This window comes from Bombus pascuorum, chromosome 15, assembly GCF_905332965.1.
Source record: "Bombus pascuorum chromosome 15, iyBomPasc1.1, whole genome shotgun sequence".
Taxonomy (NCBI): domain Eukaryota; kingdom Metazoa; phylum Arthropoda; class Insecta; order Hymenoptera; family Apidae; genus Bombus; species Bombus pascuorum.
The window spans coordinates 6,435,321-6,461,150 of record NC_083502.1 but is presented as its reverse complement, the minus strand read 5'-3'; the positions used below and the strand labels follow the sequence as shown (position 1 = coordinate 6,461,150).

The following is a 25,830-nucleotide window of genomic DNA, read 5'->3' as shown; positions in this document are numbered from 1 at the left end:
TAATTTAAGTTTCATGGAATCTTTATAGGTTTCTAAAACACGATTATTTTAAAATAAAAAAGAATGAAATTAAAATAAGACAAAGAACGAGTACGTAATAATTTTTCAATCAACGTTTCCGTTAAAGAGTACTTTAATTGCCATCGAATATTTAACGTTTAAACACCATTGAGATATTTAGCTCACAATCTTTTCTACAAAATCCTACGATAAATTGTCATTAGAAACTTGACAAAAATATTACATCCAATTTACATCCACGTCACGTTTTCCATAAACTTTCCAATCCATTCGAAAAATATTTCCCACTTACGAAACGTGCTGCATCTATCCCTCATAAAATCCAATTTACACAGTGTTTTCTCGACAGAAACGTTACCACGCTAAATGAAATACCCAGTTTATACGGTAACACCTCAAATGAGATACACCAAGACCAACGCAGAGAGGTGGAGGAAGTGGATGGAATTTTATTTCAATCAGAATCGCGTTTAATTATTTGTTTCTATTCGTGGAAGAGGTTCCTAAGAGTATTACACGAGAATAATCCTCAGAGAACTAATTTCGCCCTTTAATCAAACGTCGATTAATCACTGTCCAGGTTGATTTTCGAATAATTATCAGGGAACAAAGTCCGTCGGTAGGTAATTGGTACTGTGTCCGATCCAATCAAGAAATCATCTACATCGATGCAACAATATAAATTATCGATAATAACTAAACATTGTATCACATGGAAAAATATATTTAGATCTTCAACTAAGAAAAATCAACTCTACGAAGAATTCTGTAAATAGATTAGAAATTAAAATTTCCTGGATGGACTGTTCGATAATTTTCTAAAAATCTGTCTTGAAATTTGAAATTGAAAATTGAAATTGTTTCGTGTAGAATTTTGGAAAATTAAAATAAACCTGTTGATGCGTATACTATGTTTTAATTTTTATTTTTGCCCGCGAATTAATGAAATTGAAAACGTTCAATCAACAAGGACATAGTTTCAGGCGAAGAGATCGTTGTACAAATGGAAACTGTCTAAACTATGCCGAATAACAATTTGCCTGTTGGTCCAAAATTTTATTTGTACCATTTTCGACGAACGGAAATGAAATTTTAAATAAAATGAGTTAAATCAACGACGAAGTTACGCCTCAAAAATTTGCTCGTCGATTATTCGATCAAACGAATCGGAGCTGTAACTATTTTCCTGTCGATGGGAACGAAATAATTGTGGGAAACAAATTGGCTGCTGTGCAGACACGCGCCACCATCGGAAATTACATGAGAAACCTGATCGATAATCGCGACACCGATACGTTCCGGGTTTCATACGCTTCGATCAGTGACGAATGTTTGCATAGATACGGACATCTATCGACACAAGCCTGCTGATAACGAGGAAACCACCGCTTTCACGAGAGACTGTAAATTTCTACTGTCGGATCTCCATCGAATCGGCGTCGAATTTTTTAACGACCATTTTTACTCCTTTCAGGATGAATATCACGTCCATGGATTTTTATCGTTTGATTAAGTAGCGTTTAATTAAAACATATTTGTAGTTTCATTGAAGCAGACGACGTTATAAAGTAATAAGAATAAAAATAAGCGGGGAATTTATCAAGGCTATAAGTTTTAAGTTATTCAAGCTATAAGTTTAAAAAGTAGGAATAATTTAAGTTTCCTGGAATCTTTATAAAGTTTCTAAAACGTAATTATTTTAAAATAAAAAAGAATGAAATTAAAATAATACAAAGAACGAATACGTAATAATTTTTCAAACAACGTTTCCGTTGGAGAGCACTTTAATTTCCATCGAATATTTATCAACTTTAAATGAAGCCATGACTAAGCAGCAGAAAAATTATTTATTCCAATTTTCAGAACGTTCAACCGGTTTTTGCTACAGTTTCTAGTGTCTATTATCTTCCTAGCGTCGTAAGCTCATCACACAACAACGTGTTGTGTCCGACGCGTAATTGAAACGCGGAACAAAAATATTTATTTGCCATTTCCTCTGTCCTAATCTCTGTTTAAATCGTAGTTGTCGATTCAAGAGACTGCCAATCATCGAAAACCGGAGCAAACTTTCCAATCAGTCGTTATTAATTCTGACAAACCTACAAATCTTGGAAAATATTTTCTAAAATACTTGATAGGAAAGATTTATTGAAAATGTGGTTAAATTTTCATTTTAAGCAAAGGTATTTTATTCGAGATTGATGATTGAGAGTTTTCTACGAAATTGGGATAACATTTCAAATTGGACCCATTGGGATGTTCAAATTGCAGTTTCCACTTTCAAGATCGATTTTAAGTCAGCGTATCCGAGTACTGGCTGGAGTAAAATATCCAATTATGCTCGTTAAACAATATCAGAATACAGAATAAGAAAGTATAAAAGTTCCAATTTTCCAGCTTCTATGAAACGTTATATTTTTATGAATTGTGGTACTTCGAGTCATACTTTATCAAACAAGAACCTCAAAACCTTCCTTCAAGTACCATAAACTCCTTCGAGCTTTAACTCAACCATAACCAAGAGCTACGAACTAAAATTCGGAAGGGCGTTTGAAAACCTTGAATCTAAAGTCCACGATACCTCAAACCGTTAAAAGGAACTCTAATCCCCTTATTCGCCAATCTTTTGCGAATCTTCGCCGGTTTTTTCTTCGTCAAATCTTCTGCGACCACTTCAAACGCACTGAAACTCCATGAAAACCAGAGACACGATGAAACGTCAGGAACTGCGAGAATCTAAAAAGCGGAAAGATAGGAGAGTTTGACACAGGCTGAAAGAATTTTAACTGTCGCGAATATTGTACGTGCGTTTGAAGCACACAGCTGTCTGACGGACTGCTCGCGTATCTCGCGTTAACTCACACGATTATCGTATCTGAGATTACAAACTCCTCCAAACCGTCACCAAGCCACTTCAAACGCACTGAAACTTTATTATCAAATCACAAGAACCGTGGGAATATTTGGAAAGCCGAAATTATGCCGGAATTCGACACACGTTCAAACAATCTTAACTTTCACGAATTTTCTATATCTCTTTCAAACACACAGCAGCCTTCCGATCTGACTGTTAGGCGTATCTCGAGTTAACTGACACGACTATTCAATTTCAGATCACAAACAGGCAATTTCTGTCGTCCTGGCGCGTGTCCTGCACCAAGGACACATCACTCGCGCATAATCGTCAGCAACGATCCTCTTTGGTCGCGTGCCGACTGTGAACTGACGCCAGCCATGCCTCGAGCTGTTGCTTATACGCTGATCCAGTCAGCGTGTACCTGCGTGATGCGACTACGCTCCGGCAAATATCGTACGTATTGCCATATTTTTCTTTTTTGTCGTAGACTGCTGATAAGCGGGGAGCAGAAGGTAGGTTTTAGGTAGGTAGCCCATGCTACCAGTCGTTTTATAATATTATCAGCTTGATTGCCAGGCGAATTTTATAGATTTTTCCCTGGCTGCCGCAATAGATCGAAGCACGCTATACTGTAATATTTTATTTTTATAAAATTGCGTTCTTCTTTTCGATAATGTTCTGATAATGTTATCTTAGTCATTGATACTGTAGAAAAATTTTAGTCTAATATCGGAATATTCAATATTTATTTTCAATATACTAACATCGTGGTATTTAACGTTCGTAAAATATTACGTTATACCTGCACACTTTTTTCTAACAATATTACGACAATGTTATTTAAATGATTGACGTTAGAGAAAATTCCAATGTCTGATATTAATAATCATAATTTTTTTCAAACATACTACATCATAACATTTAACTTGTGCGACATAATACATTTGCTCACTTCTATTTTACAACCTTACGACAATATTATCTTATCTAAGTCATTCACATTATGAAAAAATCCTTTAATTTAAAATTTAGATATTTGCTACTAAATAATCATTATTCTTTTGAATATACACAATATGACTTCCGACCTTTGAAAAAATATATCGCTTTGTGCATTTGCGCACATTTTTCTGACAATGTTATCTAAGTCATTCGCGTTACAGAAAACTTTTCAGTCCAACGTTCGAATATTTGATGCTAATAATATGAGTATTCTTTTTTTTTAAATACACAGTAGAATTTAACTTTTAACTAAAATATTATATCGCCATTTATGAGGCGTTCACTGTTATCTAAACAAGTAAATCGTAGACAATTTTTTAGTCCATGCGATTTATCTTATTTTGATCTGTCCAAAGAATTTTTAATGACGTGGCTCATCGATGATCATCGTTGCACTCGACTGCTAAGGACCAATGTATTATATCATGTCAATATGATACAGTTATCAATAATATCATATCGTATAATTCAAAGTGTTCGAAGGACTCCATTTTCGTATTTTTCTCCACGTCGAACTATTATTATTCATTTTTTCATTTTTCAGACGCTGACATATTTTCCAACAATGAGTCACAACTGGGACAAAATTTCTTCCACAGTGTACCGGTGCAAACGCAAAAGCACCATCCATTGCAATATTCTCATATTCTATACGACTTTATTGTTATCAAAAATTCGAATTATCTTTTTATTAGATTTCGTTGATGATCTATGCGTTCAAACGAATTATCGTGTTTATTAAAACGATTTTAAAGCAACACGAAGAAACGATACAATTTTTAATTAAAACATGCATTGTGTGGGTTAACGAATTGGATTGAACGGTCACTTTATTTATTCAATCAGAAAACGTGCATTGCGATTCACGCACTTTTTCTGTTAATGCGGAATTATTGGGTTTTATAATAACTTTATAATTGGGTTTCGGCTTATTGGATTTTGTTGGAAATTGGTAACTTTTAGCGAATTTTTACGTTCTAAAAAACGATCAAGAGAGACGAAATATTAATTAAAACGATGATATTAATATAAATAATCGATAATTCTATTTTTTCGTTATGAAAGAGATCGTACAATTTCTTTTGCTCTGTACAAATTTTTGAACTCATTTGTTTCATCTTATCGATGGCTAATAGTTCTTAAAAAAATTCCTACGTTTGACAAAATTCAACATGTCTATATCAGAAGCCAGAAATTTTATTTATATCTTTGTGAGTGGAAAATGGCCGGCTCTGTATTATTTAATTTTTACTATTTGTTATATAAATATTGGCCAATAGGATTGAGATTAAAAGTAGATTGTGAACTATCTAATCATGCATGTAGCAGCGATAAGAATCTAGTTTGTCGATTAGATTTAAACACTATCGTGACGATAAACAATAGATAAGCGAGTTGTTTAAATGCAAATGATACACATTTTTTCACGCGACGAATTTAAATCGCTTTATTTGCTCGCTATCCAGTTTGCTTGTCCATCGTTCGTTTACATTAACTTCGATGCGACGCTTTTACATGTTTCACTTGCTAGCAAATTTCATTTCCATAGCAAATTTAATTCCCTACTTTTTCATATACAATCATGTGTCTCCGTTATTTATCTTGTTTTTAGCCGAGTCCGTTTTACCACGTTTTCCTCCTATGTCTTATGTTGATACTGTTAATAGAGTCACGTTTTAAATATTGATCCTAAAAACAAATTGTTTGCCATCGAATCACACGATCGATCCTATTAGCATTATTATTTTATTTTCCTACTTCGTTTGCTTCTCCAACTTGCATGCCCCAAGCTACGTAGTTCGACGAACAGCGCATTGTATCGTGGAATGTGACAGTGTTTGATGATTTTTATTTCTGTTGATACTTTTACGATTTTATCTTCCGATATGTTGTGCGTTTATTTTCAATTTCGCCACGGATGAAGCAAATTGAACATTCTCTCGAGAAAAACGTATCACGCTTAGGAAATTCGGGAAACAAGGCACGATTTTCAAATTTAATCCACAAGACCTGCAGTGTTTAAAATAAACACAGAAAGATACGATGGCAAATTCATCGTATTGATAAATTGGCTGCTCGTGAGAATGCAGGCAAATTCTTCGATAAAAGCAACTCTGTGACGGATCTGGGAACGAATATTCCACGGTAATAAATTAATTACAACCTACACGAACGTCAGGATAATAATTTAAACGTCGAAAAGCAATTTTCTATACTTTTGATAGAGCGTCACAATTAGAGAAGAAGAATTAGAAATTTTTATACGACGGTCCTACTTGCACATAAAATTAAAATTGTTCGCAACGTCGCGCGTCCATTTAATTCAAACGGATATTCTTAGAACGAGCCCGGCTTAACGAGCAACTTTTTCGCGTTTCATTTGCTGTAAACCCGAGAACCGGACGTAAAACACAACAACAGAGGCTCGGTTGTCTCGCGAAGAGACACCGGCGAGATACTCTTATGGGGCGAGTTTCTTATGGGCGACCATTCGTTTGGTCGTTTCACAGCGTCCTACAAATGAAGCAACTTCCAAGTTTGTACTTTCGAAGCGAGAAGCGGAATAAAAGCAGGACTAATGACTGGGATCGTTTCGAAATAAGTGGATCGAGAATCCTGTCGAGAATACAGGAAGTTTATGGGGAAAACAAAGGAATGGGAGAAAGTTTAAGGAGAAGGGGGGCAGGGATTTGCGAACGCACGAAACGCTTACTTTTAAGCTCCTCCGAGGATTCTGAAGCAGAGAACTGCAAGACATTTTTTCCCAGAATTAATACTCCGAGTGTGGAAAATTTGCGGAAATAAGAATTTCTTAGATTATTACGTGCAGAAATTATCAGACGCTTGAAGAAGATATGGAGGTTGTGGAAAATTTGCAAAGTATAGCTTTCGATGAGTAAAGATAGGTATAATATCTATACAACAAAGATATGATTTAAAATTTGCTGATATTGAACGTACGATACATAATTTTCCAAAATAGCAACACAAATTCTAAATAAATTATAAAGAAGCTGAGCTAAAAATACAGGCGACGCGAAAGTTAATTAAATCCCATTGTCACAGTACATAAATCAATGAAATTAATAAAACGACAAGCATACGATTTAAAATTTCCTTTTGACATATTAATAAAGAATTGTCTAAATTATATTACACAGAAATAAATGTTTAAACCTGGAGATACGAAGTATACAAAATTTGCAAACAAATCGTCAGTCAAAGCTGACAATCGAAATTCCTGAAAATAATACAAATTTCAAATTTATAGGGAATAATATTCCCAGAGGGAAGAGAGAAATTTTTGGGAAGAAGCATGTCACGAGTTTTCCACGATGTACCAATCGCAGAGATGAATTACTCGTTCGCGAAACAATTCGTAATAGAAAAAAGTGGATAGAAGCGACACCATGAAAGAGAAGAATCCAGGCAATAAATCAGCTTTATTGTTACACTATCGAGAAGCATGTTTGTTCGAACGATCGCGAAGCTATCTCTGATAAACCAAAAAGCGAAGCTTTCCTCGAGCAACGAAAATTCGTAGCAAAAAGATTCGTGGCATCGACGTGGAAAGAATTTCCTGTAAGAAGTGACAAGGTGTAATTTACGTCCCACGCGTTGTCAGACCAGTTGACACGAATTGGCACGAGCCATAAACTTAAATGCATCAATGAAGATTGGTGGCAATTCCCTTGAATAGAGATCTCACAACGGTCCATGGTCTGCTACATTTATCATTGTTCGCGAAAAGTAGGATCAGAGTTCTACATCTTCTCGGCTAACGATTCTTATTTCCCTTTATGAAACTAGTTTTCATTAGTTTTCTGTCCAATTAGATTTTTTTTTTTTTATGTGCCATGAGTTCAAGCAAATCTCGTTTTGTTGCTCTTTCTTTGAGAAACGTTGGTTTGTTTTATTTAAAAAAGTGATATAGAAGTTTCTCCTTTCCTCAATTTTCATATGCAACTTTCAACCGTTAAATTTCCTCAAGTTTTAGACAAATACAATCTTTAATATAAGAACAAGCTATTTCTGTTGGTTACGTTGTACGCAAAATCAAAGTGTAAATTTTATACAACAGAGTGTAATAATATTACTATAACCTGGATCTAAAATTACTGTAATTACTAAACCAGAATTCTATGTAGCAGAATATAACCAACCTATGGCTATGATCTCAAACTGTAGCTTGTAACCATAACCCATATGCTAAACGAAAAATTAAAATTTATATTTGCCCAAAATTACCCTCGTTACTAAACCGAAATTCCATATAACAAAACATAAAGTTACCACTATGTTCTACGCGATAAAATGCTAATAAGGCAAAGTAAAAAAGTGCCTAAAAATGTTTGTTTTCTCAAAAATTGTACATCTCTTCATTTTTCGACACATCTAAGCTTGTCTTAAGGTTTCGAGTAATATTACAAGAAAACGTTTCACGTTCCAATTGACGTCACTAGAGAACAATGATGCAGTCTATACTTTCGAGGCTCATTGAAACCAGACGCATAGACGACAGTTACGATTCGAAGAAATCTTGGAAAGAAGAGGCAAGGAGCCAATGGCGAGGGAAATGAACATGTCACGCTCGTCTAATTGCGCGCCATGGAAAATCCTTGTGCCGGAATTATGAAATTCATTACACAACCTCGTGTGTCGTGCTGTCGCAGACCTTTTATTAGTTAATAACGCAAGAATTATGAGAACCGTCTCGTGGCTGTTGTCCGACCGAGGAAAAAAATCGTTTTTTAAGCTCCAGGAAACACGAACTTCCTGTTACTATGAAACTTTACACCTTGCTTTTCCTTCTTATAGTATATACGTGTAGCAGTAGATCATCTCGAAAAGTTTATTAATGTCCGCAGAGAGAAAAATTTATTATTTTTCTGTATTTCTCGTGGAATAATAATCTTTAACGGGGATGAATAATTTTTAGTGCGGAAGTATCCGAATCTTTTAATATGATTCAATATCTTTCGGTTCTTTTTACCTGTAACTTTTAATTCCTTTTTTATTGAAATTTCCACGCGGAAGTAGAATTTTTTAGCGGTTTAACGGATCGCTTAGTTTTAGGATCTTTTTTTTTATAAAATGGATAAAAGATGGAGAATATTTTTAAATATTGGAAAATAATTTTAGCTATAGAAGGAATACAATAGGTTCAATATTGGTAAATTATTTTTGTAATACAGTTAAACACCGGTAAATTTAAAAAATTGATCGTTTTCGCCTCAGTTTGCTACGTTCTTGGACTTTCAAAATTAATTCGACAAACTTGAAAGATTGCCCGCTGAAAATTTCAAGTTTCACATCCAATGCTATGTTAGAAAAGTTGACTTTATACCTAATAAAAATTCTTATTTCGTCCCAAAACGCCAAAAAGTTTCTTTCTTTTCAATACCATTCTACCCATACGAGGGAAAAACTTTCAAAAGTCCGAGTTTCTCGATATCCGATGCTGTATTAGAAAAGCTGACATTCTACCGAACGGAAATTCTTCTTTCGTCTGGGAAACTAAAAAATTCCTCAAACACCAAAAATTTTCCCATACGCAACTCCGCCAAAGAGAGACAAAGATCACTCTTGAGTTAAAATCGTATTTAAAATTTCAGCTCAAGCTTCTATCGCTCACCTCGTTAATTTTATTACAACAGCAAATTTACATAAAAAAAAAATTCCAATTTTCAGTATCGGAAGAAATGAAGCCAAGATATCGCACTTAAAACACCCCATTTGTAATCATACGTTCGAAAGGCGAGGGAATAGAGGTTATTTCCAGCAAGAAAGAACATAAAATTTTGCAGGTCGTTTAATCTAAAGAAACCGTAGTAAAAAAAGAATGAAGAAAAAGTGCAGGTGGAGAAAATCGTGAAAGCTGTGACGTTTCCAGCGCTACCGTCGACGAAAAATCGATAGCGACAGCGGTTACAAGCGGACACGCATAACTACCAAAAATAACGAGACGTTATGGCGATCGTAAATCCCAACTTTTGTGTTTATCACAGCTATACTTGCTTTGTAAACCTACAATACATGTATCGAATCAGTCGGGATTTTACAAGGTTTGCCAGGTTGAAACTTTGTGTTATAGGGTTTATGTAGTTGGAACATGGTGCCGACTCATCGTCTATTGTGTCTCGTGTACAGATTTTGCCTGGTAAAGTTGAACACGTTCCTCTAAATAGAGTTTTCAGCTGGCTTAGTAACTTTATTTATATACATGTGCTATAGATCGCAGGCTGGCAACCATACTGTTTGGAGATTTTATACTTCCATGCAATATCCTGTTATGATTTTAAGGCTTCAAACATCTCAGTAGTAAAATTTTACGAGGGTCTGTAAACATGTATCGTCTAGCGATACGTTCTGTAAGTAGAAGGAATTGCTGGAGGTGATGTTTAATTGAAAGCTACGCTGGTGAATAATTTAGAGACCTTGTTACGAGTATACGAGACTAGCATATTTATTAAAATTCGTGATACGGTAACAGCCAACGTTTCAACACTCTGTTCCACTAATAAAATAATTATTACATTATTCCACTTTGTTATGTTATAATTATAATTCGTGAATTCTGTAGGAAAGAATATTTCGTCCTTGTTACGACAACAATTATGTACGTCCTTACATTTTTCCATGCATTTTCAATTATTCTAATCACAAATTTCGATCACACTGTATAGAAATAATCCTCGTGGACTTCTTAAGTTTGCTTTTGTTATATTTATTAGTAATATATCTCATTACGTGCATTATTAATCACTTGATTCTTTCGCGTAATATTTGTAAACATGGATTAACCAGAAATAACTGCATGGAATTAAAAAGTGAACGCGCTCTAATTCCTCTAGGATAAGTTATCAACTTAACAGCTTGATAACTGTGATTAAATCCTAGTGAATTTTCAGTGGCAATAAGAACGTCGTAATTGTTCCTATCTCCTATTTGCCTCACACTAAAACAGATCTACATTTTACAATCCTGATAATTCGTCGGATTGAATGTTCTATTTACAACAGAGTCTCGTAACGAGGTACCTACACTCTTTTGAACCATAATCTCGACGCGGAAGTGCGATAATATCGCCATGATAGAAGCTAGATCTAAAGAAAAATATCAAACTTCTCGCCTCCACATCGAGATAAAATCAGTATTGTCGATCTTATTCTCGCCTTGAACCACTTAGTCAATTTTTAATGGCTTTTATCGTGTACAATACAAATACAAGTTACGATAAATTAAAGTAAAATAATTCATAATAAATTATCAGAATAATTAATGAAAAAGCACGAATAACCAGACATACATCTGAGTTTTCATATATTTTAAATTAGTAGGTACAACTGTAACAAAAATATTAGATACTATAATTATTACATATATGTAGGTATATATATTTAGGTGAAATATTTTAATAATCCTATTCTTGGCACGGTAATATTAATTCTCTTCGTTCATATTGCCTGAGATGTCGTTTGTTTAATTTTACACGAGATACAGGACCACATAGATCGCAATAAATCCTCCCTATAGTCATTGCCGACCTAATTTTACAGGCATAATCGAGCTTTCCATTCAGCTCGCTTAATGGAAAATTATATTGACAGTGGACGTGCCACACCTACGACCATTCAGCTTGAATCTAGGCTGTGGGCCCTTTCCCTCCGTAAAATTACCCATCCATCAATTTTGAATCTATCTTCCCACCAGCGACTTGCATTTCTCCCTCTTCGTGTCTTAAATTCGAAGAAACACTGTAACTTTGGAATATCAAAGTATCGTTCTAAATAACATTCAAACTATTATTCAAACTCGTTGTCGTTAAAATAATGTTCAGAATAATTGTCACGAGAATAATATCCAAAATGATTGTCACTAAACTAATGTTCAAACTGGTTGTCATCAAAATAATATTCAAAATAATTGCCGACGAAATAATGTTTAAAATAATCGACATCAAATAGTTCGAGTAATTGCAAAATACTAAACAAATATATAATATGTTGGTCCGAGTATCGCAAATTTTTATACTTTTTTTCTCCAATTCTAATTCTTCGTTTGGCGATTTTATCTCAATCTACCAATCGCAGCAATAATTACAAAGTAATAAATAAATCTACTCTATTCTCATCTACATTCCATAAACCTTCGTATTCTCTTCTTTTCCCACAGCCTTTACAAAATTCCGTCCTCAGTTTGAAATTCCATAATTTTATATTAATTTGTTCTTCTGTTCTGTCGTTTTTTTTTTTTTTTTTTTTTTTTTTTTTTGTATTTGTGAGCCCTACAGAACATCGCGTTGCGTACTTTCCAAAGTATTAAAAAAATTGAAAATTCTTAAAACTCCGCAAAGTCCAGCTTGCCAGTTATGTGTTAAAAACCGATCAGAAATCGCGAGAAGTTGAAAAGGTCGGGGTGAAAGCTCGTTATCGATCACGAGAGGGGTTGGCGTGCCGTGCGGTTGTTAAGGGTGTTTATCACCTACACGCTCTTCAGGGTCGCCAGATTTGTGTCAAGAACTCGTTCCTGCACTGGCGAAACCCGTGGAAAAACTCGTCGAACAGAACGTAAAACGGAGGAAGAATTCACGTGAGAAGTCTTCCTCAAGGCCACTACGTTCCAATATAGCGTCAACTGCTGCCTCTTTCTTCAAATCCTTATTTTCACTTCTCTTATTATTGTTTCGCGGTGATTGATCGATCAAATGGATCTTTAACTTCTCGTTTCTTCCAACGATACAATTTTTGCCAGTTCGCTACTACCGTTCGGTTATAGATGACTATAAGAATTTCGAGTATAGTTTACTCCAATATTCCAATAATTCAATAATTCCGATATCGAGTAGTCCAGCCATAAGTTACAGCCAAGAGAATATTTCACGTATCTCGTTTATTTTACGTATTTGTCGTTGTATCGGAAATAATTGAACGCATTGTGCTCGGTAATAGAAAAAAAATTTGTACAATCAGCAATTGTATAATCACAGTCTCGTGCAATCAGAGATTGCACAAGCAAAACTTTGTATAATCAAAAGTTGTGTAATCACAAAGAAAAGAAGAAGAAATCACAGAAAAAGAAGAGAAGAAGACAGTGAACCAATCAGCGAACACTTAATCGCATGTCACTAGGAAAATCAAAAAGTAGTATTTCTGCTAGAGGCAATAATCCTGATGATCCTTGCACAAGTTCACGCGAGCAGTCCACTGGACATAAGCCGGGGCCTACCTAGTAACCCTTTAAGATTATATCCAACGAAGTATATTAAATCCGATCCACTTACTGGCCTTAATGCTAATGCTAATGCTAATGTAATCGATGCACAAGCTCGGTGGCGCTTACCTACCGCACGATGCGAGTCCATTAGAACCTAGACGAGAGCTGTTGCTTTGCACGAGACAAGAGGAAGAAATATGGATATTTTAATTTTCATTAATTAATTCCTCCTGTATCTACACTTTAATCCCACGTTAATGTGTAGGCTTTTTCTTTAGACAATGAGATCTAAAGAATCAAGTGGCAGACCTCTGTTAATAAAATTATTATTCTGTGTGATACGTATTCTATAATTGCAAAATGTGGAATTATTAACACGCGTAAGATATTCTGCCGCGTCGATTCAAATAGATGCATCTGGTCAAAGGTGGTTTTTAGCAATTTACAAATAAGTATCGACTTCACCTTTGTCGTCTGAAATTGTACAAACTGTTATATCCCTGGTTTCTTTATACGGTTCTCTTACTTAATATAAATATAGATAAACTGCTTCTCTGCTACCTGGTAGCATTGACCTGATTTAAGCAGAGGCTGTAGATACGCTTTTTTAACTTTGAATATACTTTTGTCAGACTTTGTATATTTTCAAATAATTTCTGATATTTTAAATATCTTACTTACCAATATTCGACCAGTTCGTCTTCTTTTTATCAACATCTAAAATATTTTTCATTATCTATATTCCAATATTCCAATCCTTTTATATTAATGATATTAGTATTAGTAATATAATGCAGTATCAATATTAGATTCACTTATTCCAATATTTCCAATATTTTACTATTTAATTGGCTCAGATTGGCTCAAATTGGCTCCTCTCTTATTAATATCCAAAATATTTTTCCACTATCTAAATCCTAACATTCTAATCTTTCAGAATACCAGATCCATCTATTCGAATGTCTCCAATATTCAATCAATATTTGATCGCTTTGTCATTTTTCACCAGCATCTGCGCGATCATCAACGGCATCCGTCAAATCCACTCACCTCTTCTTACGATCGACGTAGTATCGACGCGAATGTCGTCGAAGACGATATCTACGCTTGTCAATATACGATGTGAGGCCAATAATCGCCGGTTCTTTCGAATCACGTCTCGAATCGTCACATTCGCGGTTATCCTTCACCGTCGAATCTCTTCGCGAGTCTTCCTTCGGGTGCTCCCGTTCCCGCGACCTGATCATCATCCACACGAAGAAAAAGAAGACGATCATCGTGTTCGATCATTGCCCCCGTTCAAGCTCGTCTATCAAACACATCGATCGTTCACCGTCTCCGTTTCACCTTTCACGATCACTTTTCAATTTCATTATCTTCACCATCACCTGCACTGTTTTTCTCAGCAATTCCACGCGGCTTTATTATCTTATTACTTATTTATCTTGTAAGTTTGGTAATTTTATGCTAACAAGTTTTCCAAGTTCGTCGACGTATTGATCGATCGTTAACGATCCATTACTACGATCCAGGCTGGGTAGTTGCTTTTGGGTTCTTCGTAATTGAAATTCAGTCTCGGAAGAGGTTCGAGCAAGATCGATGCAAGTTCTCTGTCGCGAAAAATTGGAATTGTTTATGGTTAAAGTGGATCGTTGGATGAATTGTTTGCTTTAACTTTGGTTCGTCGAATATGGAAGCTTTGGAAATGGAATTTTCATTAGCAGAGGATAGAAATTGAGAAATATCGTGGAGGATCCAGCAACGCTTTTGAAAATTTCCTAATCTCCGTTTTAACGATGAATTTTTATTTTCTTACTTCTCGCGAGAAAGTGTTTGTTTCTAATTCGCCGCTGTAATCTACGAAGGATGATTTAATTTCTCCAATTTCTCTGACCACGACTTCGTATCGGACGAGGTAAACAGATATCACTAAAATTAATTTATAAATTCGGAGATACACAGAGCTATAAAATATGTTTTGCCCGTTATTGTTAAAGATGAAGCATTTTATAGCATTATCGACCTTATATGTGAAATTCGTCGGAATAGAAGACTGAATTTTCCAACTCACGATTTCCCTCTCACGTTTGCCTCCGACAAACACATGTCGAGCTATTTCCTCTCTCCGGACCGAAAGTTAACATCCTTTCGTGCGATTCTTCATGACAAACGTTTGCTCTGAAACATCTCTGACAGTTTCACGAAAACACACAAAAATTCTACTTCCATCGAATATACCTATCGAGGGTGCATATTTGATGATCTCGAAACTTTCTTCGGTCCTCGCGATTTTAATAACAAATAACGGTCTAATTCCTCGTCCAGAAAATCCGCAACACGAACGCTGCGTATTTCAATAAAATTCGTTTCACAGGATCTTGCGCAGCCCCATTAAGGCCGTACGAATTATTGTAATTAATGCGGAACGTTGATTGTTACGTAACCGGGAATAAGGTGCCTCCAATTAAGAGGAAAAGGTCCACGCTAGGAAAATATATTTTCCAAATAATCGACTAACGCGATGCAATCGTCTCGCAGAGAACAGTCTCACCGGAATTTGCAGATTTTAATGAACTTTTATTACGAGGACGATCCTGTCGAGTGTGCTTCGACGAAATTCGTGCAATTAAAAAACCGTTCTCTCAGCATGTGCTTTTTCGCGTTACATTTCACCTCGTAATATTATTTCATCTATCGCTGATGTATTTAAACGTCGTTCCAGTGAAATTCAAGCGTTAGATGAAAATTCCATTTGTATCGTAACGCGTGGTAAAAGGAAGGCAGAGTGATTTTAAAATTTACGAAAACCTGAGAATGAATTTAAATTACGTATACTTTTTTTCTCTAAATTAGAGACGCGAAGCGATTCATAGAGAAAATTCAACTTTAATCATTTTTAAGTCGAATCTTCGATCTATTTTAATTCCTGAATTCTTTCTTCGAAAACCGATTAAAATATCGAAATGCAAGAAATTTTTAGCAATAAAATTAAAAAATGGGAAATAATTTTAAGAATCCCGTGGCTTCGATTCTACTTTGCCTAAATGGTTCGAGAAAAGAGGTACGAAGGAAATAAAGACAACTTGATAACGCGATGCATTTATTCGCCGGATTTAGAACAAGAACTGTTCGATATGATTCAAGAACAATATTTATTGTTTGATATCTGACGACAGCGAAGGAAACGCGTGTCCGCGTTTTTCATTCTCTTCATTGAAAAACCGCAGGAAACCGTGAAGGACACGTGCTTATGGTTGTCGATTCTTTACCTATATACTCTGTGTCTACGTTGAAACGACTGGCAAGGTAATCTTTTGTTCTATAGCAAGATAGTAGGATAGTGGAGAGAAAACAGAGCAGAGAAAAGTAGGAAAGGGGATAGAGTAGTAAAATAAAATACTAAAGCAGTAAAATAAAGTACATGGAAGCAGAATATAACACCGAAGAACATAGTAGAAAAAATACTAGAAAATATAATATAGTACTCGTGTAATAAATTAATATAAAGCGATGTGCAATAATTTGGGAATAGTTTAGCGCTACGCGTATTATGTTGCCATATAATAGAATACAATAGCTGTACACACTGAATGCAACTACGACACTTGCATCACGATGATCCAATAATAATTATCAGTAAGATAGTGTACGCATTTCATGCAACAAATAAAAATTTATGAATGTATTATTTAACGATAATAGCAATAGCGATTAAATTTACGAATTCTAAAAATATTATATCGTGCAAGTTCGATCGAACTATCGTAAGATCACGAATCACCATGAACCTCGATCTGACGGATGAATGATTTGACCAGTCGAGGCGTTCATGTAGGATATAAGCTGATTCCTGTATATTGGCCTGCACAATAGAAATGTCACCGTCCGTGACATTTCTCCCGTGCTATTATTAACAAGACACCTACAAAGAAGCATCAGACACCCTCTGCGGAGTCGATTACACGCTCACAGACGCTTCCTGGACGATTCTTGGCCCTTTCGGATCGAAATCTCCACGAAGAAGATAATAGAACAGGAAATAGTCCTAAATAAACTGGTATTTTCGGGAAAATATGTGCTGATAATTAGGAAAACGATGGAAATCTAAAACTTGAAGAAATTGACTCTCTAATTTATTTTATATTTTATCAATCTACGTCACAATGATATGCAACAAATTTCGGAATGAAAAATATTTCACTCGAGTGAGGCACTTTCTCATAGTCACTGGCACGTCATATGGGAATTGGTAATTCCAAAATTCCATGGAACGTGAAGTTCGAGAACCGAGACATTTATAAAAACCAGCAATATTTTCCAGGATATTTTCTAATTTACTGTTTCCACCAATCTCGTATATTTTCAGCGAAATTGGGTTCTTTTCTTTCTCGCAGTTCTAAAATTCCATAAAATGTAGGCCTGGAAAAACTCGAAAATGTTTCACGAAGAGCAACGATACCCAAGAAACAAACGATAGAGGCCTCTCTCATTAATTTCGCATTTTCAGAAAAATAAGCCAATTTTTTTTCTTTTTAGTATTTTGTAAAATTCCACGAAATGTGCACGTTTGCGAATGTATGGATCACAGAGGAGAGAAAAGATAAAGTAAGAAAAGAACAGAGTTCATACGGTGTAGACGACGCCGATGCAGCGTGAAGAAACGAGTCTCTGCAACGTATGGAGGTTATCGCTGAGGGGTTAAAGAGTACGACGAGAGCAATTGTTGCGGCACTGCGATTTTCAATTTCTTTTCTTTTTTTATTTGGGATTAGTTTACAATAAATTCGCACTGACAATTACAAGTAAATTATTCTGGCGCGGTACTATTATAATATGTATAATAAATGATTATCATATGTTTGATTCTGAATCTAATGTTTAACTCTGGAGGGTAATGTCTTTTTAGCCTGCGGATCTGATTCGTCGCGTCAAGTAACTGAGTAACCAGTGGTTTTTGGTGATTTTTAATTCTTATGTTACATCTATTACTGAATTTGGATATTTCTTCGCTGTGGACGATGAACCGACGACGCGTCAAAATCAACGGTTGCCGACAGCACCTAACACAAAGAAGCCAGGAACTGCGTACGACTCTTAAATCCGCGAACCGTTACGATTCACAAACGAAAACGAATTACAAGAAACGTAGAAAGAAATCGCGCCCTTGCGAAGGAGACGATACGACTGGGAAGAGTGCGTTTTTCGCAGAAGCGGAGAATTGTTTTTGAAGGTAATTAAATCGGATTTACGAACGAGAAGAATAAAGAGTTCAAATGTTCTCTTTGTTTCGTTTTTAATTCTCATCTCTGGAAAACTACCCTTTTAGTCGGCACACGACTAATAATAATAATTATTAAAATAATAACAGTGCGTAGGATACAGCACAGTGCTACACGTAAATGAATTGCTCTCTATCGAGCAAACTACCGAGATAAATAAATAAGATTTTCACGAGACTCTAATTGGTGGAGAAATGTCTCTGCAACATTTTTATACTGATAATCTTTCCTCGTAACGATGCGAAATTATTATTCTTACTGTTTATTTTATTTAAAGCCGTTTTATTGAAGCCGATTATTGACGACATAGTCAGTCGATAATGTTTTGTTGGAACGAGATCAACGTGAGTGTGTACTTAAGATTATCGTCGACGTTATGCTTTTTCCTGTCTGCGTTGTACACAGGGCGCTCTACGACTATGCGAGACAACGCGGGTGATTGATAGTATCACATTGCAGATGTCACATTTTCAATGATATTTTCCAGTGCGTACATTATTGTACATATGTGTCGATTAAGCGTGTCTTCGTCTTATCCAGACTATTGTCTTCGTTCTTTACGATTGAACTCCCGATTTATCTTTAAATCGTAGAAGCTACGGGTCAACTTATGTAGCGAATTTATATCGTAATTTTGTCATAATACGTTCCAGTCGTGTTCGTTCGTTGCTTCGATATTTTTTACAATGTCAAAAAAATGACGCGTTGCACATGGGACACTGATTTGGTTCCTCTGGGGATACGATTTTTAAAGTTAGACCGGTCAGTTCATTTTCTTTTTTTTTTGCAAGGGATCCAAGCTAGCGACAATTTTTTCGTCGGAATAATTTACCGTACGGAAGAAACAAACCACGTGATCTAATCGACCGTTCGATTTTTGAAGTTAGATCGGTCAGTTCATTTTCTTTTTTTTTTTTTTTTTGGCAAGGGATCCAAGCTAGCGACAATTTTTTCGTCGGAACAATTTACCGTACGGAAGAAACAAACCACGTGATCTAATCGACTGTTGGCAACTGGGCTGTGAATTTTTCTGCATTTAATAGCACATTAAAAATTCGAAAAAGCACGAGAAATCTAACGTACGGTACAGTAGAGCCTATTTTATAATGTTCCCCGGTAACAGCTGCCTTTTTCGTTTGAAATATTCCACCGTGGCTCGTATACAGTGTGTTCCATTTTTCATTCGATCGAGCGAATTCTGAAATTCTAACTAACAGCGTTCGAACTATCTAATCAAAATATCGTGACAGAATTAGCGGAAATACGCGACGTTGGGAAAGCCACGAGTATCGCGGACGGATTAGAAACCAAGAACGTGATATTGAAAGTTATCTAAAGCACGTAGATTGCTGAGATGCTGGCAACAGTGGAGAAACCGTACATATACTGATGCAATGCAATGGTTTCGTTGCGATAAAGGCGATAATAATGACGATTTTATACAAATGGAAACAGCAAACGAAAATGGTAACGGAGAGGTGGTTGCTCGTGTTCAAGCATTCGCGCCGTTGGAAAAAGATCATCGGTGGTTCAAAGTACAAAATGAACGTAACTCTATGTTGTTACTTACGCTGAGAAAATTATTGTAGTTTATCGGAAAAATTGTTCTAAATGAGAAACTAGCGTAGAAAGATAGGAATCTGAAGACAGGAGTAGTCGAAACGTGTTACGTTGCACGAAAATTGTGGCAAAAGAAGTTTGAACGTACATGGAAGATGTTCACTGTGATACAGACGGGATGAAAGAGATCGAAGTTGCCTAATACTCTTGTCAAGTAATAAATCGAATGAAAAGAACGCACACAACTGGGCGACCTTGAGTGGGCATAAAAATGTATCAACGACAGAAGTTGCGGCCAACTAATAAAGCCATTGATCAGCTCAAGTAAGAGCATCAAATAGGCGGCAGTTCTCCTTGATTCAAAAGTACGCGTATTAATTTTATTCATGATTGGAATATAATGGAGATTCGTAAGGGCAATTTTCTGACCCAGTTTTACATCACGGGATTATATTGACCCAATGTGATATTTGCCAATGTCGTGTATCGTTGATCAATCGAAAATCATTGTATTTACATTGTAGCAGGATCTATGTATTTGCGTTGTATCTGTTTTATTATAACTGTGCAGAATAAATAGCGTACATTTATGTTTCGTTTTTAATTGATTCGTATCTACGATTTATCGAAAAATAAGTAAAAAGCTCCAGATTTCTATTCCTATATAGTTTTTCAATAAAGCCATTATTAGAATTGGAAATATTGCATTACGTATGCAGAGAATCACACACGAAAGTGCTACGAAAACGAGGAGCATACCAAGTGGATCCAAAACGACCCATTACGGGACTTGGCGTTGGTAGTCCGAGGATTAAAGGCTGCAAATCTGAGAAAGCCACCCTCAACTTTCTCGATTAACTGTTTGCACGTGATTTGATGGGAAGATCGAACGACAGATGCATATTCCATTCGTCGCGAGAGAGCAGTGTAGTATCTTAATTAATCATAAATTATATAAATTTAATTAAAAAATTCCTCCATTCATCTTAATCCGTATCTATCTGAGCAAACGAAATTTCATATCGGACAAGCGTTGGTCCACCGTCCGAAAATTCCTTTATTCCAACAGCTTTGTCTTCCTATTGGTTCGAATAAGGAATAGTCTGCTGTGCTACTTGGCGTAGTATTCAGTGGACGAAACAAATCTCAATTTGCAAAAACACGACAGCTTGCATCGATAAGCTACTTATTTTCTAATTTTTCCTAGAAATGAAACGCATCCCGAGAGAATCTTTCGGAGCATCTTGAAGAACAGAGGATATCAATCTTCCACTTGTAAATTCACGATGAAACTCTTCGATTCTTGTTCTCCGTACAATTCAATAGGTTTCGTCCAATTGTCGTCGATCAATCGTGGACGATTAAATGGTGCGCAAGGGGCCGCGGGTTCTTTTAAATTAGCCTCGGCATTCGGCGAAGATTCTTTGTTCTAGGCTTAAACGAACCGTGACTCGATCGCTAAATATTGACCGTAAGTATCCGGTGCAAGCGTAATCGCATGACGTCATCCTTTTTGCCGGAGAGTTTTCCACGCTGGATATCTCAGACAGAGTATTAATATTTGTGAAGCACTCGCCCGCGGCTTTAATTTTTCCGGATTTTTCGCCTCAGACACAGATATAGAAATTTGCGTTTTTCAAGGCTTTCAGTTGCACGCAAGTGTAGAACCGCGAGTTCTATTATCGAGAATCAAACAGAAATGATACGTTGCCTTCTACGAGCTTTCTATTATTCCGATAAGTTCGAACCAATTCTCTCGCTTCCACCGAGCTATTACGAATAATCCCAAACGTAAATAACTAAACCAGAGTAAATACAAATAACGGAACAAATAACAAAATACAAATATCTACGAGAGATATCTGAAATGTTAAAAATATCGTAAAACCGACGTATCTGTAACATCAAAAAAAAAGAAAAAATATCTCTGTAAATCCAACGGCATTTTTCGTCCAACCCACTACAGTACGTCAAACTTCGTATGTCACAAGACGCAACTAACATTCCTCTCTGCGAGCTCATACAAAATTCATACCCCTGCCCATCGATTTCTTCAGCAACTCGCACATTTCGCTTCGACCCGTGCAAACTGCCCCTATGATTTGCTTAAAAAGGCAGTCGCGTAGCTGGAGTGCATGATCGGTGCACCTTCCAACCCACTGCAACCCCCGAATATGAAGCCCTTCATTCTAAATTCGCGTGGAGAGAGCGAGAAACGGTGGTCAACTGCGACAGGGATTTTTCAATGGGTCCCTCGATATTCTCGGCGATCGATGGAATCCATTACGAGAATTGGAATTCCACGCTCAACAAGTACCCGGGTGAAAACGGGTTGTCTAGCGTGGAAGACTGGAATCGTGCGTGGGTTATCGATTTCAGGGGTTGCTGGATCGATCTAGTTTCAGTGGCTTTCTCTGTCTCTTCCTCTCTTTCTCTTTATCTCTTTGCAAGGATAGATAACGAAGAGAAGAACTGGGACGATGGGAAAAAAGAACGAAAATGGTAGGTTTTTAAGAGACTTGCAGGAGACAGTAAAAGGGTGTGGATTTAACCCTGTTACGATTCTACAATTTTTATATTTCAATTTTACTCTACTTTTTCCAAATAGAAACCGTTCGAACGGACACAGACGATTGAAACGGAAAATTATTCGTACTAACTTCGTATTTTGTACAAACTGCGACGATAATCCGTTTAATAAGCCGGAAAAGTATAATTGAGACGAAAATGTTGGAAAGAATAATTTCATACCTAACGAAGATATAATTAAAATTGCAAGATCTCGATGAAACAACAATCGTCGTTTCGTCATCAATCGTAGATTCTCCTCTCTGTAGCTAACGGTGTAAGCGGCTGAATTTTCAATGAACTTAACGAGCGTTTGATAAAACGACCAGGCTCGTGGCCACGACCTTCCTCTCGCGTTCACGTGAACCACACTCAAGCAAAATTAACGTCGGCCTGATAAACATCCGATCAAGCCGCGAACTGTTTATATGGTTGCAAATTTACGAGCAGAAACGAGGGCTCGTCGATTCGCGATCCAGTTTCATGGAACATTTTCACGGAAACCTTAACGAGAGAGACGAACGTTCTCAATAATTGATGTTTTCATTGAAAATATACAGAAAAGAATTTGTTATTTTCATTTAGTTTGCTAAGATGATCTCGTGTCTGGTATACCGTGATTTACGTCTTTCCTTTCAAATTTCGTCCATTGTTTGAAATAACGAATACTGAAATGCCTTGTTAAAGTATAGATAAAAGACCCTTTCTCTAATCTTTTTTTAGTTTGGCAACGTCGAACGATTTTGCGCGCTTTGAATCTCAATTAAAATCCTACCCCTCTTCTTCTATTTTATTTTACACAGCCCCGATATATCGTTGTTCATTGAAACAATGAATCGCAGAATCGTTGTTTTGGTATTTCTATATTGGCAAAGTGGTTTCATGTGTTTCGAATTCTAGTCGAAATGTTATTCATCCTTCTGTATTATTTTCCCTTTTTGTATAAACTGGTCCTTGCATTTGCAACTGGCCCGATTGGATCATTTTTAGCGAATGCGATCTCCGATAATTCGACGTACGAAAGTTACTGCCCAGTGACAATCAGAAGGTTAGTTACGAAGTCCTAAAAATCAAATATTCGCGATATTTTGTGTTTCGACCCGAAAAATGAACAAAAGGTTCTTTGTTTTAATTTGCTTGCCTTTGTAAAGTGAGGTGGCGTGTTTGAAATCGTAGTTGAAATTTTCGTAGAAAATTCCATTTTTATTGGTCAGGTATTTTTTACTTATTTTCTTGTACGTAACAAAAAATATTTGAAAGAATAATGTGCAGCAACGTATCCTCTTTATTTTCGATTGTTCTAACAGCAATGCGCGACGAACAAAAAAAATATTTCCGAGTCACGTGAGATATCAGCGTTGAAAAAATCATTAATTATCGCATTAAAATTTCATTGCTACGCTAGACGCGAATTTTAATTCTCCTGCGATAGCGCATTAACTATTTTCCATATCTGTCTAGCCAGAATGAAAAATGAATCATATTTATTATAATGGGAAAACGCGAACCAACGATATATTTGTAGAAGAGAACAATGAAATCGATTTTAACGAGTCTTAGTGTATGGTAATAAATTACCAGAGCGAAAGTAAACGTCAGTATTACGTCAGAGCACAAAGAATTTTTTGTTACAATCTCGTTTACGACGACTGGTCATCATCACGTTACGCAATGTATACTTGTTTCACTAATTGAACAGAAACTCAATATTCGACTCACATAACTGTCTCAATACACATTTTCATATCATATTGTCTATCTACCACTATTTAAATCTCATCGATTAGTTACTGAAGATTTTTTAATTATTAATTTATAATATCTTCTTATTAATTAATTAGCGAAGATATTCACAACATCTGCCTCTTTTTCGAACGTTTCAATTGAACGGAAGAAAATTTAACATAGAATTGCCGATTTGGATCGATAAATTGGGACAGTCGAAGTAAAATAAAAAGTTTCCAAGGTCCGGATTGTGAGATGCAAATCATTAAAAGAAGAATCCAACGAGTCAGAAAATCTATGTGGGCAAAGAACTCAAAATTTAGCTTAGAAAACCCGTACAGAAACAGAGCGATGAAGGAATTTCGAAAATATTCACAGCTCTTAGAGAAGAAGGGTTTCCACTTTAAGATGAGAATAGAAGGAAAACGATAAAAGTAATTTGAAAACGAATTTCGAAAATATGCGCAATCTAGGAGAAAAAGTCGCAATTGCGTTTGGAAAATCTTCGAAAAGTAAGGAAAATCGATTTGGAAGGTTCGAAAAGGAATCTGAAAAATATCGCCAACGTGTATAAACAATTCGATGAAAGTAGGTTCAGAGGGAAAGCTGGTAAAAGCGAGGATCGGTCGCGTCCTTATTTAAAAATTGTAAAGGACAGGAAAATTTGGAAAAGTAAAATTTACGGTTAAGAGAATTGCAACTTGTGTGTCAATAGACAAAGGACAGCGCGCGAGTGAACAATTGGAATGGGTAGAGAACGGAAATGGCGAGAACACGTTTCACGACCGCACCAACACGTGAATCGAGGCGAACTAAGCGCATACGACACGCGTTCATGATCACGCGACGCTAGGCGCCGCGACGCAACCTCCGGCGCAAGCACACGCGCCTCTTGTTGCACGCCTCGACGCCGGAAACCAAGCTTATCTTTCTGCTCTCGACTTTCTACGATTCCACCGACGACCGTTCTACTTTGCAGCGATCGATCGTTCCAACTTTTCAGTCTTTCTTTCGATCTCTTACGCTATCCTCGAAATTGTTAATTAAAAAGTACGATGACGTGCTTTGAATCGAAATTACTTTCTTTATTCTTTGTATGTGTATAGTTTTGAGCGAATTAATTAATAACTGGACTATGGAGATTTATGCAAATTTATGTTTTTATAAACACGTGGCTAAAGGAACGTTTGTTTAATTTATTAAATATCGTTTAATTATTTCCCAAAGTATCAAATATTATTTAATTATTCTGTAACGTAACAAGTATTGTACAATTATTTTCAAATCTATCGAACGTTTACCAGCATCGCCATTCGCTGTCATTTTTATCACTTTCTAGTTACTTTTCATATTTTGGGGGATTTTATTATCCTTTGCATCGTATTGTAAAATTTTGAGAATTTTGAAAATCGGTTAAATAATATACCTGTTACGATATGTTCGATTAAATTTTCCTCGGTATTTCTCAATTTCTAATAAGACTTTCTGTTTCTATATTCTCTTTCGTTTATTTTATCTCGATAATATTAATGGCAAGTTTCGTGAAGGTTTAACGATCATTTTCACTAATACTCGGATATCTCGAATTAATTTGACGTTACG

At 36.0% G+C, this 25,830-nt stretch overlaps 1 protein-coding gene and 1 long non-coding RNA gene across 13 annotated transcripts in view; both read right to left on the bottom strand.

Moving 5' to 3' along the window:
• The window catches only part of LOC132914583 (cAMP-specific 3',5'-cyclic phosphodiesterase-like), a 395,884-nt gene that overhangs the window by 109,150 nt on the left and 260,904 nt on the right, over positions 1–25,830 (bottom strand). The window contains exon 1 of one of the 12 annotated variants that reach the window (XM_060973793.1): positions 14,147–14,500. The exons of the other annotated variants lie outside the window; for them this stretch is intronic. Coding sequence (XP_060829776.1) covers positions 14,147–14,373 — 227 coding nt within the window. The 5' untranslated portion in view covers positions 14,374–14,500. Of the gene's footprint in view, positions 1–14,146; positions 14,501–25,830 lie in introns of those variants that run through there. 12 annotated transcript variants of the gene reach the window in all.
• On the bottom strand, positions 15,593–25,036 carry LOC132914593 (uncharacterized). Its single transcript, XR_009659624.1, has 3 exons — positions 24,912–25,036; positions 16,366–16,415; positions 15,593–15,904 (listed from the first exon to the last, which is right to left on the bottom strand). It is a non-coding gene; the product is annotated as an uncharacterized LOC132914593 (long non-coding RNA).